General features: G+C 41.3%; 1 protein-coding gene across 1 annotated transcript in view; it reads right to left on the bottom strand.

Moving 5' to 3' along the window:
- Positions 1–332: 332 nt before the first annotated feature.
- The window catches only part of cenps (centromere protein S), a 32,062-nt gene continuing 4,935 nt past the window's right edge, over positions 333–27,459 (bottom strand). Inside the window, exons 3-5 of the mRNA XM_067970376.1 lie at positions 4,995–5,028; positions 3,050–3,116; positions 333–1,120 (exon numbers count right to left, since the gene is read on the bottom strand). Of these exons, the coding sequence (XP_067826477.1) occupies positions 968–1,120; positions 3,050–3,116; positions 4,995–5,028 (254 nt within the window). The 3' untranslated portion in view covers positions 333–967. The remainder of the gene's footprint in view (positions 1,121–3,049; positions 3,117–4,994; positions 5,029–27,459) is intronic.

Here is a 27,459-nt window from a genome sequence, read left to right as displayed (position 1 = left end):
GCTAGGACGAAGCCAGGGTTCCCACTCCTGGTGCTCCCACAGTCGGGAAATATTAGCAGAGGTGACCAAAAGCTTGGCCAGGGATTTTAAGTAAGGTCTGCAGAGAAGTCAAGGAGGGATAATCCATGATAGTCACATCTGTAGAAATGGGTCAATGAGAACAGTGAAGTAATTTGGCATTGGCATTCACAAGTTTTTCCCGCTATCTTCACCCATCCCATTGGGTTGCAATTCTATAAATGAGTGGTTTGAACATGATAGAACAGAAGAGCCCAAGCAATTCAGAGTGCTGTCTGAACCCCGTGTGTGTTGCAGCCTTCTGTACACGACTAGACAATTTCTTAAATTTATTGATTTCCAAATCCTTCAGGAACATTGGACTGCTGAGGTTTCCTGTGCACTCTCTACTACAAGGAAGTGTGGTGCTTTACAATATCAGCAATCTACAGCAGGATTATAATTAGAACAGCTAAAACAACTTTCTTCAAAAAGACGCTATTTTACAGAAATACAATGTGCCAATAATTAAATTTAATATACAAAAACTTGAGCACTGACAGGTGCCAAAAACAGTGAAGACTGAAGAAAATATTAGGCACTATTATTTTGCACTGGCAAATTAAACATTCCTATTAAGAGTGTGGAAAGCAATTTCAATGCATCAAAAAGAATGAGAACCTTATTTAAGATGGCTAAGACAACTGTGAATTATACTCTCAAAGGTATTGGCTATCATTTTAAAAGTTAGTAGCCATGCCAAAATAAACTGACATCTATTTTCCGTAGATCTCATGGTATTTGTTAGTTTCCATAACACCATATAATTCAGTTGTTCATTTGCAGCTTCATCCCCCACCCCTCTAAAAATGATGCAAGAAAATTTGTTGAGGGAAATTTGGGTGAACCTACAGTGATCTCAGTTCTAGGTCCAAGATAAATGTTCATTTTGAAATGCCTTTTCTGCAGATTAGTCGACGGTGACATCTTCATTTTCAATTACCATGGACTCGAGGTGGCCATCGGATTTCTTCTTTCCTTTTCCTGTAGTGACTGTTTTCTTCTCTTTTTGCTCCGCATTACTGGAAGCAAGATCATTACATTTCTCTGTAATGAAGTTTAGCTGGAAAAACAAGAAATTGAACATTTAAATACCAAGCAATAAGCTTTATGTTCAATATAATATTGTGCTGTCTGTCTGCTGGGCAGTCTAACCATCTCTTGTAGCTGGGATGCCACTTGGTGTCGGTCTCCATAAGCTTATGGTCTCAAGTCAGTTTCTGCCTGGCCTATTTTCCAACAAAAGGTCAGATATGTCATTAATACCTTGGGGAGTGGAAAACTGTTCCTCATCATGGTTTTATTAATGAAGTTGCGTAGCCTTGCCACTGAGGTGCAAAAACTGTCATACCATCTACTCCTTTCACCATTTCAATGAGAAGCAGAGTTCTATCTTATGGTAAGGAGACAGAATATGGATAAAGCGACCGTACTCTGATTGATGGGATGTGACCAGTGATGTTCCCCAGGGTTCTGTACTGGGGCCTCAGCTTTTCACCATATACATCACTGGCTTGTTTGAAGGAATTGAGAGTTGTACATCTAGTTATACACTATAGTATCGTACAGAATACTCTACTAATGTAGTACTACACTTCAAAAATACCATGGACACATTTTTATTAAAGTTAATCCTAATAAAGGCACAATTGCTGCACTAATATGTCTTAAAACTTAAATTATTACGAGCAAGTCTGCATCATTAAAATGCCACTTTGTAACAGATGGTGGCACTGTTGTTGAGGAAAGGGACAAAATAAATTAAGGTTAAATTTGACTGAATCTGGTCTGTTTGTTTCTGCACTCTGCCACCTGGCTAGGAATTACAAGGAAAAGATTTGGGCATAAATATTGGTCATACTGTAAAAGTATCCACTCAACACAAGATGGCAGTTGAGATGTACGAGAAGAGACTCAGAGAACTGAACTTGTATGTGCTGGAAAAGAATATTAAGAGATGACCTAATCTAAGTGCTTAAATTTTCTTTAAGGCATCAATAATCTTGATGTAAGCAAGCTGTCTGACCTAAAACTTTGATCCCAGAACTAGGGAACACAAGAATAAAATTGAAAATCCTCAGCTGACACTAAAAGAAAATGTTCCACTCCAAACTAGTAGATATCCATAACAGACTCCCACATAAATAACTTAAAGCTGAATTGATTGAAAGAGCGGCACAAGTATCTGGTTAAGAATAGAACTGAAAGTTCTTCTGTTATAGTGGGTTAAATGCACAACATGGTGTGTTACTAAGCTAGACAGAACAGAAAATCCCAGCGGTTTGATCCCTATGTTAAGTTAAGCCAAGCCAATCTCAGTAATTGCAGTAGTTGGGTGTTTCAATTGGTTTCAGGCTGCTGGGCTATAGGAAAAAGAGAGCAGTTCCTGATCCTCACTCCAGCTGGCAAATACATGGGTAGATGTCAGGTTAGGATAATATCAGGTTTAACTGGGGTTCCTTCCACAGTAGAGTAGCCTGCTGACACTATCTAGGTTTACACATGAAGAATGGCTAGTTGGGTGAGCTAACTGAGGTCTGCCAGTGGGAATCAACACCTTTGAGAGAGGACAAGAACAAGAATGGTGGTTGAGGATAAATATCAACATAGATGATTAAATACTCTATGTAGCATTAAGGCTTCAGTCCTGTTGAGGGCCACTGAAATAGCATCTGTGGAATTCAACCAGAGTTGCCTGATGTAGATTGCAATGTTAAATTGAAATCCTGGAGTTTAACTAAATCACCTTTGTGTGTGTCACATTTTATCTTCTTGGAATTTTTATCTCAGGAAATTAAATAAACTGGGGTATAAACTTATATATGATCTGTTTGAAGAAGTTTGGATAGTCTGAATGTCCTATCCTCAATCAATGGCTAAACTGCCTTCTATTAAGAATACAGTTAAGCTTTAGAGTATTTTAAATTGTGACGCTAAAACTGGAACACAATAATAACATTCATGATGAATGTAAAAAAAGGTGTAACTTCACCAAAGCTTTGCTCCTCCTCGCCAATAATTTCACATCATCAGTGTTAACAGTGGTCCGCTTTCCATGTCTGTAGAAAGATATTAAAGTGAACTACCACACTGGTTCTATAATAATCTTTAAAAATTACTTCAAAAAATGAATCCAGTGCTAAAATGTATCTGTCCTCCAGGAAAAACAAACTATACTGCTCACTTCCTTATTTATCAAATGTCTATTTCACAAAGTTTTAGGAAATTTCATACATCTTGCTCTAAAAATTTGGAATCAGAAAAGTCAGCGTGATTAGGTGTAGGCCATGCTCCACATCATGGCTTGAGCACATAATCCAGGTTCATGTTTCAGTGCAGTACTGAGTGAGTGCTGCATTGTTGATAGTGCTATCTTTCAGAAGAGATGTTACACTGAGGTTCTATGTTGTTCCAGTGGTTCAAATGGACATGGCATTGTACAAAGATGACCAGAAAGCTCTTGCACTATTCCTCAATATTCCTCAATCAACTAATAACACTTAAAAGCAAATTTATTGTTTCATCTTATGGCAAGTGCAGAATGGATGCCGTATTTGCCTATTTAACAGTTACTGCACTTCAAAAGTAATTCACTTTGTGAAACACTTGACATTTCAATGTATAAGGCACTATATAAATTCATTATATATTTATAAAATAGTAACCACCAGTACCTGTAGTAGTAATAGCAATAAAGATCCAAATGGCAATAAGGCACTGATGAAACTCCTATAGCACTGTACAAGATCAAAGTTGATAAGCTACGAATCAATTTTTTTTAAAAAAACATAAAATTAAATGAGTTCCTCAATATTGACTGTATTAGATACAGATGCTTTACAACATGAGGTAATTTAATTAAATCCACAGAAAAACAAGAAACGTTTGTTTCCGTTCTCTCAATCCCTTATGCATGTTTTTTGGAACTTAAAATATGACAATTAGAACCAAAGTTTTTGGTCATTTGTGTCAAGGCTGGACACGGTCCATGAGAAAGCCACACACGTGAGTGGCATTTAAAAAATATAAAAATAAAAAGTAAGTTTGCTCCAAAAAAAGTTTGATGTGCCCAACCTCTCACTGCTAGATGAGTTACACCTGAAGTGAGTTTAGCCAGCCTGAACCTAGTCATCAGGGGCACAAGTCTACACCATAAAACAGCCCATAACTTGGGCACAATTAAACTATGTTGGCAATTTCATCAGAGAAGTCACAAGGATTTCTGATCTAGGAAATGGAACATTAAACAGCAATTGAGGTTGTATTAATGCACATTTGCTGGGGCAGATCATAGGGAGAATTACTCTTGTATTACAGCTGATCTGGGAGTACTTTATGCCAAAAGTGGGAAATTCTTCAACTCACTAACACTGACTTCACTCATTTAACAAAGATCACCCAAAATTTTAAAAAAGAAAAATATTCCATACAATCTTTACTTTGTGCAAATATTATTGGTAGTAAAGATAAGAGATCTCAAAACCTGGTCTGACAATATTAATCTCACAAAATTCACCTACAACTTCACCTAGAATAAGCTAAAATGTTATATACTGAAAACTTATGGGGTTTGGGTAAGTCAATACCAAGAAAGAAGTTTTAAACCCAGCTGAATCTTATTCCAAACTACACCATAAAACTGGTGTAAAACTGGGGCAAGAGAGGCCTGAGGATTTCTTACTGCTCCTCCAAAGAATAAAAAAATCTTATTTAGCTTGGCCTCTTCTGGCCACTGTTGCATCCCGCCAGGTTTCTCAACAGGTTAAAGAAAAGATTTTTCCTTCCACTCCCATCAGCTGAGCTCCATTATAAGTGTTTGTAGATGAACCCATCTTATCAGGGGTTTACCTCAAGAGCCTAATTATCTTACTGCCCCCTCCCCACCAAGGTACCAGTAAAAGATTTAACTGTACATTCAGTGGATTAGTATTACTTACTTTGCAAATAGTTCGAGGTCCTTGGCAAAATTCTCTGAAAAACAAAAAAAAGTCAATAGATATTTAAAAATAAATAATGCCTAAAACTTTTACAGATGATGGAAGACTGCAAAATATAGCTCAACACAAGCACAAATTTGCCATACATCAACAAGTTCAAACAGTTTAGGTGAAGAACCTAAAGATTTTACAGCAGAATACCCCCAACAACGCAACAAAATGAGTTGCATCAGAAATGGTTACAAGTATTATTTCGAGTATTGCATGAACCTATTGCTTTAGGTTACATCCCAGTGTCAAAACTAGAGATGGGCCTATTCAAGAAGTAATTTCACAGTCAACATTGCAGGAGAGAGTTAAGGCTGACTGTTGCAAGGTCTTTTCAACTACGTTAGAATGGCTGCCATGTTTGTCTTGGTCAGGCCTCATCTACAATAGTGTCGAGATATGGTTCCCTCATATGGTGGGTGATAAAGAGGCAATATCTGGACATTACGATCCTGATTTTAAAGGGAGGAGGGCAGGTACGGTGGATGGGATGCCCAAAGCGGATGGCGCAACCAGCACTTCGGAAAAAAACGAAGCCCGGCTGATTTTAATTTAAGAGCTATATTTGAAATCGGTGTCCGGCTCGAAGTTAGCAAGAACGATGCCAAGGTCAGCAGTCGGGAGCAGGAATTGAGACAGAAGCCAGTCGCTGCCTGGGACCTAAAGGAACGGGCCCCGCATAAGGTAAGTGCCGGGGGATGGGCCCCTACAAATGTTGGTGTGGGGAGGGAGAGGGCTGGGGCAAGAGAGGCCCGAGGATTTCTTACTGTTCCTCCAAAGAATAAAAAAATCTTATTTAGCTTGGCCTCTTCTGGCTACCGCTGCATCCCGCCAGGTTTCTCAGCAGGCCTCCCTGAGTTGTCGTAAAAATTGCTCTAAAATTGTTCATTAGGAAAATGAGTGCTAGACATCATCTTCACATAGATTCGGTATCTAGAGTCTTTCTGCAGAGTCACTGTCTGTAACTCGTCAGCCTTTCTGCATGATGTAACCTGAAAATCTTAATGCATTGGGGGTGGCATTTGGAGAGGGGGTGTTTAAATTTAATTTAAGCCCTTGCTTGCCTGCAATGGGAGCCTCGGCCGACTTCAAAGTTGGTGAAGATAAGATGCCGCCAGGCGAGAAGGGTGCGGCCTCAGGCCGGTAAACTGACTCGGCCTGATCTTAACCCCTCCTACGCACCTTTCTCTCTGGGCAAGGGGTGTTAAAATCGACTCCTATATTCTAGACGAGGCCTGACCAAGAGAAAAGCTTTACCCTTTGAGCTGTTAACAGTATAATATTAATATCAATACTTTAAATGTTTTGCCAATAAATTCAAACCTCGCGCATTCTGGACTGCTAAAATCAGGCCCAAAGACCTTCAGCAGGTTTCACTGTCCCTGCAACTAAAGAGGAAAGAATTTGTAGTTATTTAGCTCCTATCACATCCCAAAGTATTTCACAGCCAACAAAGTACTTTTGAAGTGTACTCGCTACTATAATATAGGCAAACACGGCAGCCAATCCGCACACAGCAACGTCCACAAACCACAATGAGATAAATGACAAGATAATATGTTTTTTGGTGGTGTTGGTTGAGGGATAGATGTCAGCCAGGACACCAGGAGAAGTCCCCAGCTCTTTTTTGAATGGTTCAATGTGATCTGTCACATCTACCTGAGGGGGCAGACAGAGCCTTAGTTCAACGTCTCATCCGAAAGACAACACCTCCGACAGTACAGCACTGAAGAGGCTCGAGCACAAACATTAAAAGCGAATTTCTACGTGCAACTCCCAATTATTATATATAGGTGCTACTTTCCAACTGCTTGTAAGCAAGCTTTCCACTACAATTGATATGCTATGGCTAAACTTGAATATCTGCACTATCAAATAAGGCTCGTGCAATTAATCAAAACAATCTTTTGTACAATATATTAAAATAGATAACTATATACATCAAGAGTTAATTTTGAAGTTTTACATTCATCCTCATTTATTTTTCTTTAAAAGTTCACAATACTCCAGGACTTGAGCACACAATCTTGACACTTCAGTGCAATACTGAGGCAGTATGCATTGTCAGAGGTGTCATCTTTCAGGTGAGACATTAAACTGAGGCCCCCATCTGCTTATTCAGTTAGATAAATAGTTCCATGGAATCTTTTACAAAAAAAAGCAAAGATTTCTCCCAGGATCCTGACCAATAGTCTTCCTTCAACCAGCAGAACCAGAAGAAAACGGATTAATTGGTCATTCATTCATTTCGTGTTTTTGGGGCCTTGCTGTGCACAAATTGGCTGCTACCTTTGCCTAATATCTGACTACACTTAAGTAAGTGATTAATTGGGCAAACTGAGGATGTGAAAGACACGATAAACATGCAAGTTCTTTCTTTAACAAAACTACAACATGTTCTTAACCCCTCTTTACTTACTTACTTACTTACTTACTTACTTACTTACTTACTTACTTACTTACTTACTTACTTACTTTACTTTCTTTCTTTCTTTCCCTCCCTCCCTTCGGGGTCACTTAGCAGAATCACAGGCAGGAACCCTAGCTGATTTTTCCCTCTCCCCCAGTCAGGAAAACTGAGCCCAATTACAGCTCCCAAGCACAGCCTCACTGAGATTAGCAGATGCAGAACGATCAATTGAATCTGGGACTCTCCTGGTCTGTATGACTCAGTGTCACACAAGTCTATGTATGCATCCACTGAACTGTCAGATTGCCACTACATAAAATTATCATTTTTCAATTGTGAAAAAATATTTTCTTACAATTTCCCTTCCTGCCCAATACACCACGGCATGGCAATTTCCTTTTTTATTCCAATTACCAAAATTTTAAACACCTCCTCCATGCCAGTTAAAAGTGGTATCAACCTTAAATTTGGGTTGAACTCTTTCACACAAATTAATTTTCACCAACCTGAACTAACAAGTCATCTACCAATAATACTAACTAAAAAGGCAAAACCATAGTTCCTTAAGGAATATTACCCACTGAAAATACTAATATTGGAATCCCTTTTTGAAATGGAGGATCTTACAATACAAACCAACTGATGAGTTTATGAAAATGTAAAACCTGAAAGTATTATAAATAAGTTTCAAAACAAAATAAATTAAATCATAGACTTTTAAAAAGAAAGCTATAGCACAACACACAACTGTATTAAGGAGCTGGATTACAGAAAGACACATCACTAATTGGAAAACAAACTCATTGCATTGAATGGTAATATATGGCCCCTTAATTTCCTCATTGATATTTCTCAATGTCAGTCAAGGCAGGAAGGGAAGAACAATTAACTGGCTGAGCCAATCCGGGTCACTGTACCACACATCCTAACTGCTGGTTACATAATGGCACAGGTAAAGATCTAGAAGGAGAGAGTTATCTATTTCTAACCTATAAAAGTAAAACGGAATGGGTGGTGGTTTTTTATAAAAATCTATGATACAGGAACTATGAAATGATGCACTTGACGATCTAGATAAGATTTTGCAGGATACACACCTCCAAGATATTCTCACATCAACATTATGTAATGCCACATCCTTTAGAAATACAGCAGCCTTAATAATAGGTGCAAAGCAGGAAATACATGAATCTGCATAACAGAATTAAGGAAAAAAAACTTAAATGTTGTTAGGAGAGGGAAGCAAGATATTGCTAATAAAGCAGTGCCCTTTCCCCAATTTGTGTTAGACTTGAGTGTTTGAGCCCATTTATGACTATGCAGTAGGAACCTTTCATTTGGTTTATTCTAGACACCCACACACTACATACAGGAGTTAAACATTATAAAAATAGATTTATACAAATGTGCTAGATACTATCCTTTTTTTGGCCTTTAAAAGCTAAATTTTAATTATGTTCAGATGTACATCACACCCGTATCAGATCAAAATTTTTGCATGCACATTGCAAAGTACTGACCCAAATTAAGCATATAGCTAATTTTAAAAAATGGATTTCTACGGTTAAAAAAACCCCTATAAAATAATATGTCAAAGAATGCATCCAAGTTTAACAAGTTACTATCTATTATCATCACTGTGAAAATTATACAACAGTGCAGGTATTTGAGCTGGTAACATTATCTGGTTTCAAATCTGGAGCAAGAAAAATGACAGTCTATGAAACAAAAGATGGCTGAGTAAAGACAGCAGTCAGATCTTCTGACAGCAAGATCTTTCTAGGAGCCTAGCACTTTCTTTCCAATACATACTTTTTGAAATCCACACATTTCTGAATGCATCCTATTGCTTCACATATTTACCAGTGTTTGAAAATTCCAACCTCTTTATAAGACTATTTACTGCCATTTGATAAGACTGTTCAACACGGGTCCAAACTTCGATAAAATAGTACTGCCAACAGTACCTTTATTCCCATTATTTCTAAATGATCCTGCATTAGACATCAATAATGACACCGTGGGTCATACAAAGTAGCACAGTACATTGGTGCTCTGATATATTTCTTTGGGTGTATAATTCCTTCTAATCATGAGTTCATGATTTCAGCCATGCCTTGGGACAAAGGGAACTCCGTTCTCTTTCCCCAACCCCAAAGTTAGGCATTTCCCACACAAGAACAGTAAAGTTGAGGCACATATTGCAGTGTCTCAAAGGCAGAAGTGGTAGAGCCAGGAACTGGTTGTCTACTTGCCTCGCATTAGGGAATGGGGTATGGCACGCATGGAGATTTGAAGGTGGGGGGGTGGAGGAAGGAGAGAGAAAGCCAAGTCCCTGCAAACAATTGGATAATGTGGATTTTAAATTGCCAACATATCATAGAATCATACAGCACAGAAGGAGGTCATTTGGCCCATTGTGTTTGTGCCGGCTCTTCGAAACTTTTCTCTTTCTAGTCTCAACACTGTTTACTTTTCGTCCTTTATGCAGGGGATTTTGTTTTATGGAGGAAGAAAATAAATGGAATGTATTTTGCTGGTGGCAAGAGGCAGATCTAGGCATGAACCCAAAACCTTAAATGACACACACAACACACAAGTCCTCAAACCAATCTGTAAATTAGATAGAATGTACAGCATAGAAACAGGCCATTCAGCCCAACAAGTCCATGCTGGTGTTTATGTGAGCCTCCTCCTATCCTTCATCTACCCCATCAACATATCCTTCTATTCCTTTCCCATGTGTTTATCTAGCTTCCCCTTAAATGCATCTATGCTAGTCACCTCAACTACTCCTTGTGCTAGCGAGGGTAAACTCACAGGTAACGACAGTGAAATGGTAGAAATATTAAATAATTACTTTGCCTCTGTATTTACCAGGGAGACTAACACGGTGGGCATAACATTAGAAGAAGAGATCAAAAAATATATAAAGACGTTTAAGATAGAAAGGGAGAAGATAATTGATAAATTAATCAAACTTAGCAAGGATAAAACCCTTGGTCTGGATGGATTGCATCCGCGCATATTAAAAGAGGTTAGGGAAGAGATAGCAGAAGCACTATTACATATATATAATTCATTAGAAAAGGGAATAGTGCCAAAGGACTATATGTGAGTCCTATATTTAAAAAGGGTGTTAGAACCAGTCCAGGGAATTATAGCTTAACGTCGGTGGTAGGAAAGATAATGGAATCCTTACTAAAAGGTGTAATAGAAAAACATCTAGAAATGAAAATATAATAAAGAATAGCACAGATTTCAAAAGGGAAGGTCATGCTTGACCAACCTTATTGAATTCTTTGAAGAAGTAACAGAAAGGGTAATGCAGTAAATGTAATTATTTGGATTTTCAAAAGGCCTTTGATAAGGTATCGCATAGAAGACTCATGACTAAGGTCAGAGCATGTGGAGTCAGGGGACAAGTAGCAGAATGGATAGCAAGCTGACTACAAAACAGAAAACAGAGGGTAGAGGTTAATGGTAATTACTCAGACTGGCTAAAGGCAGGAAGTGGTGTTCCACAAGGATCGGTACTGGGACCACTGTTGTTCACTATTAACATAAACGACTTGGACTCAGGAATCGGAAGTACAATTTCAAAATCTGCAGATGACACCAAATTGGGGCATATAGTTAATACCAAGGAGGACTGTGACAAAATACAGAAAGACATTAATAAACTTGCAGAATGGGTGTGTAATTGGAAAATGAATTTCAATATAGATAAGTGTGAGGTATTACATTTTGGTAGGAAGAATAAAGGGGCCACATACTGCTTGGATAATAAGAGTCTAAATGGGGTAGAGGAGCAGAGGGATCTGGAGGTACCGATACACAAATCACTAAAAGTAGTGACCCAGGTTAATAAAGCCATAAAAAAATGCAGACCAAGCACTGGGAGCACTAGAGGGATTGAATTGAAAAGCAGAGAGGTTATATTAAACTTGGTTAGACCACACTTGGAGTACTGTGAACAGTTCTGGTCTCCATATTATAAAAAGGATATAGAGGCACTGGAGAAGGTGCAAAAAAGATTTACTAGGATGATACTAGAACTGAGAGGTTATACCTATCAGGACAGATTAAGCAGGCTAGGATTCTTTTCTCTAGTAAAGAGAAGACTGAGGGGTGACCTGATAGAGGTCTTTAAGATTATGAAAGGGTTTTATAGGGTAGATGTAGAGAAGATGTTTCCACTTGCAAGGGAGACCAGAACTAGGGGCCATAAATATAAGACAGTCACTAATAAATCCAGAGAGTGGTTAGAATGTAGAACTCGCTACCTCAAGGAGTAGTTGAGGTGACTAGCATAGATGCATTTAAGGGGAAGCTAGATAAACACAAGAGGGAGAAAGGAATAGAAAGATATGCTGATAGGGTTAAATGAAGTAGGGAGGGAAGAGGCTCGTATGGAGCCTAAACACAGTCATGGACCTGTTGGGCTGAATGGCCTGTTTCTGTGCTGTACATTCTATGAGTTCCACATTCTAACCACTCTCTGGGTAAAGAAGTTTCTCCTGAATTCCCTATTGGAATTATTAGTGACTATCTTATATTTATGCCCCCTTTGGATGGTAATAAAAACTCTAACAATCCTCTGCCTGAGATCCATCAACAAACTTTATGACTACTGCAAGCACTGAAGAGCTCAAAAACGTGTTAAATATCATTCTCACATTACTGCTTCTCTTCCCGCTCCTGCACTGTTACCTCTGGAGTCCTCCAAGGATCTATCTTTGGCCCCCTCCTACTTCTCACCTACATGCTGCCCCTCGGCGACATCATCTGAAAACATGTCAGATTTCACACTTACACTGAGGACACCCAGCTCCTCGGCCCCTCCATTGCATCTAATTTGTCAAGCTGCTTGTCCACCATACAGTATGGGATGAGCAGAAATTTAATGCAGTAAAATGCAAAGTGATACATTATAGTAGGAAGAACGAGGAGAGGCAATATAAACTAGAAGGAACAATTCTAAAAGGGGTACGGGAACAGAGAGATCTGGGGGTATATGTGCACAAATCGTTGAAGGTGGAAGGGCAGAATGGGAAAGCGGTTAAAAAAGCATTCGGGATCCTGGGCTTTATAAATAGAGGCATAGAGTTCAAAAGCATGGAAGTCATGATGAACCTTTATAAAACACTGGTTCGGCCACAACTGGAGTATTGTGTCCAGTTCTGGGCACCGCACTTTAGGAAAGATGTGAAAGCCTTAGAGAGGGTGCAGAAGAGATTTACTAGAATGATTCCAGGGATGAGGGACTTCAGTTATGTAGACAGACTGGAGAAGCTGAGGTTGTTCTCCTTGGAACAGAGATGGTTGTGAGGAGATTTGATAGAGGTATGCAAAATCATGAAGGGTCGAGACAAAGTAGAGAGAGAGAAATTGTTCCCATTAGCAGAAGAGTGAAGAACCAAAGGACAGAGATTTAAGGTGACTGGCAAAGTAACCAAAGGTGACATGAGGAAAAACTTTTTTTACATAGCAAGTGGTTAGGATCTGGAATGCACTGCCTGAGGGGGTGGTGGAGGCAGATTCAATTATGGCCTTCAAAAGGAACTGGATAAGTACTTAAAAGGAAAAAATTTGCAGGGCCACGGGGATAGGGCAGGGGAGTGGGACTAGCTGGATTGTTCTTGCATAGAGCCGGCGCGAACTCTATGGGCTGAATGGCTTCCTCCCATCCTGTAACCCTTCTATGATTCTAATATTGAACTACACAGCCAAAACAGTGGAATAAAAGTAAGAGAAGGTTTTGATAAAACCACTGTATTATGGTCGGACCTCACTTTAAGTACTGTATGCAGCTCTTGTTGCCAAGGCACAAGGGAAATTTTTCACCCATTAGAGGGAGTGGAGAGAAGAGAGACAAGGCTGATGCATGTGTCAAATGAGTAATGAGGAAAGACCTGAAAAACTTGGGCTTTTCAATCTGGAAAGGAAGCATCTGGGAGGTGATCTTATAAAGTTACACAAGATAATTAAAGAAATGGAAAAGGTAAACCTTTATTACTTAAAATTAAATTGTGAATAGACAAGGGTAAAAGGTACATTTAAGACTGATATCAGGAAGTTGTTCTTCATACAAAGTGAGCGATCAACACATGGAATGGACTGCCTGATAGAGTAGAAGTGAAAATACTAGTAAAAATACATTTATGAATCAATTAGATGCGACAATGGTGGTTTGGGGGGGGGGGGGGGTGGGTGGTGTAGAGCAAGTTGTTTCTGAATGGATGGGCCAGATAATTTTCCTCATTCATAATTATCTTGTGATGACAAAGCCTAAATGGATAGTAAACTCGATGAATTCATTCTACATATTTTACAGCAGTCAGTGATACAACTTCACCTCAGCAGCAGATAATGCATTTTACATTGATTGGTATAATGCTTCCGTCCCTAAAAAGCAGAATACCCTCTGACATACCATAAGCAAACCAACAGGAGATTCACGACTATGAGTAAAAACATAAATTTCTGAATTAAGGGACCGAACTCTAAAGATAAGTCAACAAAATGGACAGCAAGACCACCATCTTGAGGTTAAATGATAAATCTGGGATTACTTCATTATAGTTTAACTAGTGAATTTATTCCAGCAACATTTTAGAACGTCCATGTACAAGGTATGCCTATCGGCAAGACAAAAAAAAACTACAGATTTTAATAAATTTTCGGTTTTGCAGATATAATGAAATTAGATTAAGTTCTGAAAAGTGTCAAGATATTTTCCTTATCGCATTAATTCTAAAACCACTTTTATGAGCAAAAATTTGACATTATCTCAGTACCGAGTATTAAGATTTTATCACTTCCTGAAATGCTATGGATGGTAAGCTTGCATGCTACACTTTGTGAATTACTTCTTTATTTGGTGTTGTTCCATTGAGTAAACAGTTTCCAGAGCAAAAAATCCACATAGTTGTGATTAATCTTTGAAACTGAAATGACTATAAAAATATAAATGAGAAACTATCAAGACAGTTTCTCCAGCTTACATGAGTGCATTTAGTAGAAGTTCACAGAGATGGCACAACAGTTTTTTCAAGAAAGATCTGGATCTTGAACAAGGCACTGAAGTTTGGAGTGAGGTATGAAGATCTTCAAGAATAACCACCACCATTGGAGCAATGTTGTTGTATTTCCCCTTCACCCCTACAGAGCATCATGCAAAGGTGCATAGCCATTCATGCTATTGTTCATCCTATTAATTGGACGTGCGTAGCTTGCAATCATCCCGAGCCAACAGCAAATCAACAAATGCTCATCTCAAACACAATGGTTTAGACCTAAACAACTGGGCCTATAGCGTGTAGTTAACTCGGTCTTACACTGAAATGGGAGTTGAAAATTTGGGCAATAGAATAAAAATATTTAGCTCGGAAAACACATATTATAAAGCAAATCACAAAGAGATATCAGACAACAGTCGCACACTTCTAGGGTGAATGAATTGTGTTAATCTAATTCACAGAGTGTGTATTTTTCTGGAAACTACTGCGTTTACAACACACCGTGTTATGTGAGGATGAAGGTTAACTAACAGTTCAAGTATGTTTGTTCCTCCCAGTATCAGTAATTATTATGGAAGCAAGAGAGAGTGGGAAGAACTTAAAGCATATAACAAGAAAATACCATTCAGATCATCAAGCCATTTTCTTCCACGGACTATGTACAATCTACCCAACTAATTAATCTTCTGTCAAAATATTCTACAAAGTTTCTCCATGCCCCCTCAAAAGGAAATGAGGCAAAACTCCTGAATAACTTTCTAATATCTTACTTTCCATATCTTTGACCAATGTGTACCACTTGGATTTGGGAATCAGAAGTACAATTTCAAAATTTGTGGACGACAACAAATTGGGGGGTGTAATTAATACAAAGGAGGAATGTATCAAAATGCAAGAGGACATTAATAAACTTGCAGAATGGGTGTGTAATTGGCAAATGAGTTTCAATAGAGATAAGTGTGAGGTGGTGCATTTTGGTAGAAAGAATAAGGAGGCCACATACTTTTTTTTTAAAATTCGTTCACGGGTTGTGGGCGTCGCTGGCGAGGCCAGCATTTATTGCCTATCCCTAATTGCCCTTGAGAAGGTGGTGGTGAGCCGCCTTCTTGAACCGCTGCAGTCCGTGTGGTGATGGTCCTCCCACAGTGCTGTTTGGAAGGGAGTTCCAGGATTTTGACCCAGCGACAATGAAGGAACGGCGATATATTTCCAAGTCGGGATGGTGTGTGACTTGGAGGGGAACGTGCAGGTGATGTTGTTCCCATGTCCCTGCTGCTCTTGTCCTTCTAGATGGTAGAGGTCGCGGGTTTGGGAGGTGCTGTCGAAGAAGCCTTGGCGAGTTGCTGCAGTGCATCCTGCGGATGGTACACACTGCAGCCACAGTGCGCCGGTGGTGAAGGGAGTGAATGTTTAGGGTGGTGGATGGGGTGCCAATCAAGCGGGCTGCTTTATCTTGGATGGTGTCGAGCTTCTTGAGTGTTGTTGGAGCTGCACTCATCCAAGCAAGTGGAGAGTATTCCATCACACTCCTGACTTGTGCCTTGTAGATGGTGGAAAGGCTTTGGGGAGTCAGGAGGTGAGTCACTCGCCGCAGAATACCCAGCCTCTGACCTGCTCTCGTAGCCACAGTATTTATATGGCTGGTCCAGTTAAGTTTCTGGTCAATGGTGACCCCCAGGATGTTGATGGTGGGGGATTCGGCGATGGTAATGCCGTTGAATGTCAAGGGGAGGTGGTTAGACTCTCTCTTGTTGGAGATGGTCATTGCCTGGCACTTATCTGGCGCGAATGTTACTTGCCACTTATGAGCCCAAGCCTGGATGTTGTCCAGGTCTTGCTGCATGCGGGCTCGGACTGCTTCATTATTTGAGAGGTTGCGAATGGAACTGAAAACTGTGCAGTCATCAGCGAACATCCCCATTTCTGACCTTATGATGGAGGGAAGGTCATTGATGAAGCAGCTGAAGATGGTTGGGCCGAGAACACTGCCCTGAGGAACTCCTGCAGCAATGTCCTGGGGCTGAGATGATTGGCCTCCAACAACCACTACCATCTTCCTTTGTGCTAGGTATGACTCCAGCCACTGGAGAGTTTTCCCCCTGATTCCCATTGACTTCAATTTTACGAGGGCTCCTTGGTGCCACACTCGGTCAAATGCTGCCTTGATGTCAAGGGCAGTCACTCTCACCTCACTGCTTGAATAAGAGTCTGAATGGGATAGAGGAGCAGTGGGATCTCGGAGTACAAATCACTAAAAGTAGCGACCCGAGTTAAAAGCCATAAAAAAGGCAAACCAAGCAGTGGGGTTCATTTCTAGAGGGGATGAACTGAAAAGCAGAGAAGCTATGTTAAATTTGTATAGAACCTTGGTTAGACCACACTTGGGAGTACTATGCACAATTCTGGTCTCCATAACTATAGAAAGGATATAGAGGCAATGGAGAGGGTGAAAAAAAGATTCACAACGTTGATACCAGAACTGAGAGGATATACTTATCAGGAAAGGCTAAGCAGGCTCTTTTCTTTTGAATACAGACAGCTGAGGGGTGACCTAATAGAGGACATTAAGATAATGAATGGGTTTGATAGAGTAGGCGTAGAGAAAATGTTTCCACTTGTGGGGGAGTCCAAAACTAGAGGTCATAAGTACAAAATAGCCGCTAATAAATCCAATTATTATTAACAAATAATAATTGGAATTCAGGAGAAACTTCTTTACCCAAAGAGTGGTAAGAACGTGGAACGCACTGCCACAAGGAGTAGTTGAGGCAAACAGCATTGATACATTTAAGGGGAAGCTAGATTTGCACATGAAGGAGAAAGGAATTGAAGGTTATGCTGATACGGTTAGATGAACTAGGGAGGGAGGAGGCTCGAATGGAGCAAAAACCAGTTGGGCTGAATGGCCTGTTTCTGTGCTGTAGTTTTGATGTAACTCAATGTTATGTAAAAGCCAATGTGCTTCAAAAGCAATTCATTTTGTGAAGCACTGAGACATTTCAATGAGGTGATGAGGTGCGATATAAATTCAAGATTTCTATTAGACCAGTAGCCATGCTTGCACAAAATTTCCATGTTCGCAACAGATCAACAAAAATTATGTTCAATTAGGCTTTTGTTCATTTGAATCTATAATTACCCTAATAACCCTCAAATCCATGCCTGTCAGCTCTTTCTTAAAGATAGTGCACTAGTATTAAAACATATTTCTTACACAGTCCGATAATCTGAAAGATTTTTGGGTTGAAGTAGTCTTTTGTAGGCTCCCCAATGCCATGTTTTGCATGTTGGTGATGCAAAGTTCTTGCCCATTGGATAAAGGCCAGCTGTCGCTTAGACTGAACTAAAGAACTAAGAGAAATCTCCAGTATTTATTCCAGACCAAAGGCTTTTGAATAAAGAGCTGTCAATCAATCAAGTTAGAATCATAGAATCATAGAAGTTTACAACATGGAAACAGGCCCTTCGGCCCAACATGTCCATGTCGCCCAGTTTATACCACTAAGCTCGTCCCAATTTCCTGCACTTGGCCCATATCCCTCTATACCCATCTTACCCATGTAACTGTCCAAATGCTTTTTAAAAGACAAAATTGTACCCGCCTCTACTACTGCCTCTGGCAGCTCGTTCCAGACACTCACCACCCTTTGAGTGAAAAAATTGCCCCTCTGGACCCTTTTGTATCTCTCCCCTCTCACCTTAAATCTATGCCCCCTCGTTATAGACTCCCCTACCTTTGGGAAAGATTTTGACTATCGACCTTATCTATGCCCCTCATTATTTTATAGACTTGTATAAGATCACCCCTTAACCTCCTACTCTCCAGGGAAAAAAGTCCCAGTCTGTCTAACCTCTCCCTATAAGTCAAACCATCAAGTCCCGGTAGCATCCTAGTAAATCTTTTCTGCACTCTTTCTAGTTTAATAATATCCTTTCTATAATAGGGTGACCAGAACTGTACACAGTATTTCCTTATTATCGATTATACCATCATCTGCATCTGTCTTTAATGGGCCCACATTTCCCTTGGACACTCTCTTTCTCTTAATATATTTCTAAAAACTTTTATTGTAAACCTTGATAAGCCTTGCAATTTTTTTTTTCGGTATTCCCTTTTCACTGCTCTTAACACTTTCTTTGCACTTCCATTGCTTTTTATAGTTCTCCCATTCCGCTGGATTTCCACTTCTCTTTGCATTTGTGTAAGCCTCTTATTTTAGCTTTCTACTGTATCTTACCTCATTTGTTGACTATGGTTGTCTAACTGCACAAGTGGAGCATTTGCCTTTTAGGGTTGTGTACTGGCCTTGTATGGTACCAAATACTTCTTTGAACACTCCCATTGCTTGTCTGTAGGTTTACCAGTTAACAATTCAGCCCAGTTTACTGTGGTGAGTTTATGTCTCATTCTTTCGAAGTCAGCCTTACTTAAGTTTAAAACTTTGGTTTGTGATTCTCCCTTCTCCTTCTCAGATGACGCCAAATCAATCAAGTTATGGTCACTGTTCACAAGATGTTCCCTTACCGTCAGATTGTCAACTAGTTCTGGCTCGTTGCTCATCACTAAATCCAGTATATGTCCTGTTCCCTCATTGGTTCGAAACCATATTGGCCCGGAATTTGAGTTGAAAATAACAGCGATCCTAACAGGAATCTGTTATTTCCAGGGCAAATGGAAGAGCAACATGTGCGAGCGCACATGCATGGTCAAAAACTGAAATCCGGAAGTTGCTCTACCAGATTCCCTGCTCCTCCGAAAGCTGCACGAGAAGGACAGCACGCCGGCTGGCTCCCCATTCAAATGGCTGCAATGGTGCGAAGTTGCTGCACTGCCCAGCTGGAAACAAACTTTTTGCACCAGAAAAAGGTATGTCCAGTTTTTTTTTAAAGTGTAACCAAAATTTTAACGGTGTGGTAAGTCTTAATGGCTGCCAAACAACCTCTCAGACTGAAAAATTACTTTTACAAGTGTGGAGTCTCATTCTGTCAACATTTAATTGTTGTTGGACATTTTTAAAAAAATTAACTTTAATTTTTAAAAAACTTTTTCTGTCTCTTTTATCTTTGTCTTTTAATTCAATATGTCTTACCCTCTCTTTATTTTGCTATCTGTGACTGATTTTACATTGAATTTACTATTCTAACGAACACTTCCTGGCCCTGGGTCTGCATGGCTTGTTCATGATGCTTCAATTTGATTGGTTAAGGGGATACACAGTTCCTTGCCCCACTCACACAGCTCACAAATGCCCAGTAGAGGATGCTGCACTTTCTTCAGCTCTCCATTATGGGAAGTTGGCGCCCAAAACCCCGTGGATAGTTTGTGGGTAAGTTTGAATCTAATGAGCGGCAGGCACCGTTCATTCATGGCTCAGTGCAAAATCCAGGCCGTAGTTCCAGAAAACTGTCCTGAATACACTCCAGAAATTTGCTGCCTTTAAATAGGAACAGGAGTAGGCCATTCAGCCCCTCGAGCCTGTTCCACCATTCAATGAGATCATGGCTGATCTGTATCCTAACTCCATATTCCTTAATACCCTTGGCTAGCAAAATGTATCAGTCTCAGATTTAAAATTATTAATTGAGCTAGCATCTATTGCTTTTTGTGGGAGTGTTCCACACTTCTGCCATCCTTTGTGTGAAAAAGTGTTTCCTAACTTCTCTCCTGAATGGCCTGGCTCTGATTTTAAGGTTATGTCCCCTTGTCCTAGTTTCCCCACCAATGGAAAAAGATTCTCTCTATCTACCATATCAATTCCTTTCAAAATCCTAAAAACCTCAAACAAATCACCCCATACCCTTCTATATTCCAGGGAATACAAGCCTAGTTTATGTAGTCTCCTCATAATTTAACCCTTGGAGCACTGGTAACATTCTGGTGAATCTGCGCTGCACTCCTTCCAAGGCCAATGTATCCTTTCTAAGGTGCAGTGCCCAGAACTCTACACAATACTCCAAATGTGGTCTAACCAGGGCTTTGAATAGCTGTTCAAAGATATAAAGAAGCATCCTGTGCATAGAAAGGCATGACAATCAGATTTTCACAGCTCACCCAGGCATTGTATCGCTATTGCTACTTTAAATATAATTTGAATAACATCCATGACAAAATGTCTGCATTTCGATTAATTTGTAGATCAACCTAGCCTGGTTCTGTAGCAAATTTGTCTCCAGGAATCCATTTTGAAGCTACACGAGGGAACACAGCCTCCATCTTAACGTTAGCTTTTTTAAAACAGTGGAGTATAAAATAAAGAAATGTTCCTCCTTTGGCACAAATCCTCAACCCACTTGAGGTGGCCAACCTGAACACCATTGGGCACAAGAACAAGAGAGCTCGAGCCGAGAGCATATGACCAAGAATGTGCTAATAACGGAATGAGATGGGAACAGAGCGAGAGTAAAGACTTCTAAAATTGGAGTTTGGTGAGAGTGGGAAGGAAGTGCTAAGTAGACTAGTTTATATCATACGTAAATAATATAAACTTTAAAGTAGAATAAACAAACTAAACCTAAAAATGGGAGCACAAGAAGGGACAGTGATATGTGATTCCTGCAAGATGTGAGACTTTCAAGAACCAGGTATTGACTCGGGCAAACATATCTGTGGGATTTATCACCAACTCACATTGTTGGAGCTCAAAATTTTAGAACCTGAAAAGGGGATGGAGACAATTCAATGCATTCGGGAAGGAGAGAAATTTTTGGAGTGAAAATCTGAGGAATAGTCACAGCGATGAGAGTTATAGAGTACGCAGTGGAAAAGGGAAGATAGGCAACTAGTTGAGGAGTGGGGAAAGGCCAGTAGGAAAAGTTAGAACAGGAGCAGCCAGAGCAACTTTTGCTCTCAAACAGAAATGAAGCTCTAGCTTCCTGGAGGAGGGGAATGAGGACTGAGCAGGGTCATCAAGTAAATATCAATGCCACCAACAAATAAGAGATGGCTCGGGGAGTGGGGGGATGTAGTTAGCAACACAGCTAGAAGTGTAGTATTGATGGAGGGTTCAATAATTAGAGAGGCTGACACGATCTTTTACAATCCAAATGGACAGTCCTGGGTACTTTGTTGCCTCCCAGGGACTAGGGTGAGGGACATATCCCATAGACTGGAAAAGATTTTGCAAGGTGAGTGAGAAGCAACCAGTCATCATAGTCCATGTGGGAGCCAATGATGTAGGTAAGGAGAAGCCTGAAGTGCTGCAGGATGAATTTAGGAGATTAGGAATCAAGTTTAGGAGCAAGACACACAGGTGGTAATCTCAGGATTACTTCCCCAACCATGCATTAAAATAGTGAAGGACAGGAAGATGAGGGGAAATCAATGTATGGCTAAAGGTATGGTGTCAGGAAGAGGGATTCTACTTTGTTGGGCATTGGAACCAGTTCTCAGACACATGGGAGCTAATCCGCAAGGATGGGCTGCAATTGAAATGGAAGGGTGCTAATGTAAAGAAAAAATCGTTAAATAGGGAAGTGACTAAGAAGGGGGCTGCTGGAAAAACAAAACCAACCAGCATCAGTTAACTGCGAAGAGAGAAATAAATGAGGATAATATTCATGCAGAAAATTATTTAGCAGAAAGTATATGGAGTAGAGGAATAAAATCAAGTGGACTAGTTATAAAGAGAAAAGGTAGGGGGTACCTTAGACAAAAAAAATATGGGAAGAACAAAAAAATGTTAAAATGCATTTTTGCAATGTGCAGGAAATCAGGTTGGGGAACTGGAAGCCATTATTTTACAGGGAGATCTAGACTTAATAGTATTAACAGAATCCTGGCTGCAAACTGGACTAGAATGAAAAATAAACAAAGGAGAAATACAGGCACACATAACAGTACAGCAACAGTGTTTTTTTTTAAAAAGAGACTACATAGGTACAGAATAAGTAGACTCTATAAAAAAGAAAACTACTAGTTTCAGGACACCATCGATAAATAAAAAGGTTAGGAAACAATTATAAATTCATGTTGACGTGACAGCTGATCCATCCAGCATCTCCGTGCGAATGCCAGTAGATGTGCCAGAAAGCAAGCAGGTGTGCCAGAAAGCAAGCAGGGTCAGCTAGCCACAACATCAGTAGACATGGCTGAATCAGTTACAGGGCAACCTCATAAACCAGTTATCACTGAAATGGTGCAGCCGGTCAACATTTACTCCTTCCATGGAGGGATCACTTAGAAACCATCATAGGTTAGAAGTTACATAGCATACCACATACACAATATACCAGCACTAAATTAAAGCATTGTCGGAAAATTCACTGGTATCGCTCAGACAGAAGACAAACTAGGGTAATAAATTGGTATTATTGTATTTGAACTTTGTCCAGAGAGTTTGTTTCCATTTTTGTATAATAAGGTAGCAGAACAACAAAGGATAGACATTGATGTTAGTTGAAGAAATGCATAGGACAGAGTTGTAGAAGGTGCTTTGAGCCACTTTCTATACATATAGGCAGGGTGATTCCTTGAAATGGGCAGCTCAGCCACCTAGCTCAATGCATCTTGGGTGAACACAACATCAATTTTTGTGGCCACAGTTGTATTTCAGGGGCTAAATTTTCATGGCCATTGATCACCTCCTGTTCTACTCTAGATTTGGGATGCTCCTCCTCCTCGCTTAGGACTCTTAATATAACAATGCAGCAGTCAATGATAACCTTGGAGAACCACAGAGGCTGTACTTTATAGTGCCCCTGATCTGCAAAGGCATCTGAAGCACTGATTCAAGATGCCAATAGTATGCTCAATAATGATCCTGACGATTGCATGAGGCTCATTATATATGTGCTGACCTCCACCTGTGGCTGCTGCATGGGCAGTATCATCAGCCAGGGATAGAAAGGACAGCTTTGATCTCCAACCAGCCGTCCTTGCAGTCTCCCTTATTCTTCAAATATGCCTGCAGAGATGATTAGCACAAATTGGAAGCATTGTGCCTGGGATCTGGATGGCAAACAGATGCCAAGCGCCATCTGTGGTTTTGTAGAGACAGCAGCCTGTTAAGATTGGGCAGCCCTATCATGCTGATGTTCAGTAGGAAAGCAGATGAAGGTGTCAGCCCTGATGAATAAAGCATCAGTCACCTGTTTAATGCGTCTATGGACAGCATATTGGCCAAAGTCACCTGAAAGGAGCCAGAGGCATTTAAATTGAGGACCATCGTCAACACTGGTCGAGCCATTCCTATGTTCAAGATTGTTTGCAGAGCTTCCTGAAGCAGATGGCACATTTGCTATAACTATTTCATTGTTAAACCCAAGCATCCAGAGGGTACTCCTCTATCATTGCCTAGTAGCTGTATGACAGTATGCTTCTGCTGCCATTTGAGTTCTCTGCTTATCCAACTCCAGTAAATCAAGTGGCTGGGAGCACTAAAAACAATCCCCATTTCTGTGAGCATTCGAACTACACAAACTAATTGCTGCATGTAATCATCTCTTTTAGTTGCAGATATTCAGTTAAAAAGTTCCCCTCAACCATTTTTGAAGATTAACGATATTTTATTACATTTCAAAACTTGGAAATTACATAATGAACTTCTGACCATTATATGAGGTCATTTATATTTGTTTATGGAAATTTGTGTTTATTAAAGACTGAAAAGTCATCAAACCACGACAGCCTCAGGAAATTGTGTACCTCCTGCCCACGGTTCTCTGCCCGCTCTAAAACCCCTTCTTTGATCCTGCTGGACCCACTCTTCAGATTTCACCCCCCGCCACTTCCAGGATACCTGCTCAATGCTCACAAACTCCTAGACAGCATTCCTAGTGCCTCTTGATCCCAGGACTACCCCCAATGCTCCCAGAACCTTAGACTTTCCTCCCCAGTGACTCAGGTCCCAAAATTCCTCTACCTACGATCCCAGGTTCCATGCAGTGTTCCTAGAACCTCCCTCTCCAGCATTCCCGGAACCTTAGAATGACCCAGGAGCTCCACTTGCTGTTAGACTCTGACACCCCACCCTAATACAGCCAGACCCCAAGCCCTCTTCGTAGTGCAACCAGTCCGAGGGCCACCCCGAATGTTCCTTTCATTCTCAGGATGTGAGCAATGCTAGCAAGGCCGGCATTTATTGCCCATCCCTAGTTGCCCTGATTTGATACAACTGAGTGGTTTGCTAGGCCACAAAAAGCAATTAAGAGTCAATCACTAGGACTGGAGTCACATATGGGTCAGACCGGTTAAGGACAGCAGGTTTCCTTTCCTAAAGGACATTAGTGAACCAGTTGGGTTTTTACAACAGTCCAACAGCTTCATGGTCACTTTCACTGATGCCAGATTTTTATTTCCAGACTTTTTAAACTAAACTCAAACTACCATGGTGGGATTTGAACTCACGTTTTCTGGATTATTAGTCCATAAGTTGGTGCCCTTAGCAATACTACTTGGCATCACATCTGTTCTAATAAAACATCCAACACGCTGTGAGCAATGCCACGGTAGATCTGTTCGTTTTTTTTTTAAATGCTGATTGAACATTACTGCATTGTTCCTAACGAGATGACTAGGTAACAAAAATAATTATCAGTTTCCTTACATCATTTCCCCCCCAAAAGGCCTTTGATAACATCTCTCGAGAAAAACAAACTGTTTTGTCATTAGCATTTTTAGACCAATGTATGAAAACCTTGGGCTCGATTTTAGGAGGGAGACGGGTTGGCAGCGGGGGGTCGACTGGGCACGTGGGTAACGCGCCCAGTGAATTCGGGGTGCTCCGCACGCGATGGCAGCCGATGACGCTGCGACAACGGATGAACGGACACCGCACAACAATCGCCAGACAGGAGGGTTCCCTCCCAGTAGGTGAACACTTCAGCAGTCAAGGACATTCAGCCACCGACCTTCGGGTAAGCATACTCCAAGGCGGCCTTCGAGACACACGACAACGCAAAATCGTCGAGCAGAAATTGATAGCAAAGTTCCGCACCCATGAGGACGGCCTCAACCGGGATCTTGGGTTCATGTCACGCTACACGTAACCCCACCAGCGAACATATGTTATCTGTTTTTAATATAACGGGTCATTTGCTGTCTTTTCTATGTTTCTGCCTCTCTCTCTCTTTTTTTTTGGTGGTTTGTATATTCGGTGGCCTTTTAGGTAACACCTCTTTGTCTGCACACTGTGATTGCCGTGGCAACGGGCAGTTGGAAAGACTTTCTGTAATCACCAGGCATTGTTCTGTGATTTATAAATGCGAAGAGTTCGAGGATTTCATTTCCACAACATTCAACTGAGGAAGGAGGAAGCCTCCGAAAGCTTGTGAATTTCAAATAAAATTGTTGGACTATAACTTGGTGTTGTAAAATTGTCTACAATTGTCAACCCCAGTCCATCACCGGCATCTCCACATCAAGCCTAATTGAAGGCACTTATCTGGCTTCCGGAGTTTGCGCTGGAAAACCGCGCAACGGGCGGACTGCGCACCAGCATCACAGGCTGTCAGCTGGACGTGCCCTATTTAAAGGGGCAGTCCTCCACTGACTGATGCTGCAGAAAGGAGCCAAAATTACAGCATGGAGCAGCCCAGGGGGAAGGCTGCTCCCAGGTTTAATGATGCCTCACTCCAGGTCCTACTGGATGGGGTGAAGAGGAGGGGGAGGACAGAGATCTTCTCCCCAGCGGACGGGAGGAAGTGGCCTGCCTCTGCCACCATGAACGCCTGGCTCGAGGTGGCTGAGGAGGTAACCAGCACCACCAACATATCACGCACCTTCGTACAGTGCAGGAGGCGCTTCAATGACCTAAGTAGGTCAGACGAAGTGAGTACACTTACTCATTCCCTTACACTCCGTCTGTCACATCACCACCCCCACCCCACATCTCCTTCTGCACTGCCAACACCACTCTATCACATCAGTTCTCACACCCACTCAAAGCTCATCCTCATCTTAGCTGCACTTACTCACCTCGCCAGCACTCATCCCACCACTACCACTCAACCCAATCCTCATACAATCTCATGGCTCCGTCTCATACTCTCCCTCTCGTGCATCTCTTTCACGATCAGCCTCACCCAACCTGCCACTACCTGTGCCTCAGCCACAGGGCATGCATCACATATGTGTAGTAGGAAGCATAAGGCAAACGTGCTGTGAGCATGAAGGGGATGCACAAGGGTGTTTGAGGGTTTGTCATGGTTGTTACTTATATTTGATTTCTGATCAACTCACATTACATATTATATTGTCACCACTACTGCCACGTCTTTGCAAATCTTGTCTGGTTTGTGCAATAATACCCTTTCCTGAGGATCACCATGAAGACCCACACACGATGCCACCCATTGTGTCACTGCAGAGTGGGTGAAGGTATATTTGCAGGGCTCTTTTGTGCAGATGACAGAGATGTCGGCGATGCCCCCGGTAGCACCCTGAAAGGATGCGGAGAAGTTGTTGAGGGCAGTGGTGACTTTAACAGTGACAGGTAAGAAGATGGTGCTCGGGCCAGCCGGGAGCAGCTCGGCATGAAGGAGGCTGCAGATGTCCACAACTACATGTCGAGTGACTCTGAGCCTCCGTGTGCACTGCTGCTCAGAGAGGTCCAGGAAGCTGAGCCTCGGTCTGTGGACCCTGTGGCGAGGGTAGTGCCTTCTGCGACGCATCTCTCTCCGCGGTTGCCCTCCCTCCTGCTGTGCAGGTGGATGTGTCACAGCACTGTGTTGTGGAGCTCCACGTGTCAGAGGTGGACGGCATGGCCGGCGAGGCTGGTGATGCTGTTCGTCTTCCGAGGAGGTCATGACTGCAGCTATGGCAGCCCCCATCCGGAAGATGTACGTTTGAGAGGGTCCACAAGGTAGGTAAACGTGTCTCCACACCGGGGTTGAGGTTGCAAGTTTGTGAATTTTAGTGTTAGGAGGAGAGTGGTGGAGGCCAAACTTTGTCCAAAGTGACAGAGTGGCCTCCTGCAACGAGTGAGGGTCTCCCCCCACCCCCCACCCGTCAAACGGACCTTTACAGCTACCACATCCATTTCAACTG

Source organism: Heptranchias perlo, chromosome 32 (assembly GCF_035084215.1).
Source record: "Heptranchias perlo isolate sHepPer1 chromosome 32, sHepPer1.hap1, whole genome shotgun sequence".
Classification (NCBI taxonomy): domain Eukaryota; kingdom Metazoa; phylum Chordata; class Chondrichthyes; order Hexanchiformes; family Hexanchidae; genus Heptranchias; species Heptranchias perlo.
The sequence above is the reverse complement of the archived record's forward strand: the minus strand, read 5'-3'. Positions and strand labels throughout refer to the sequence as shown.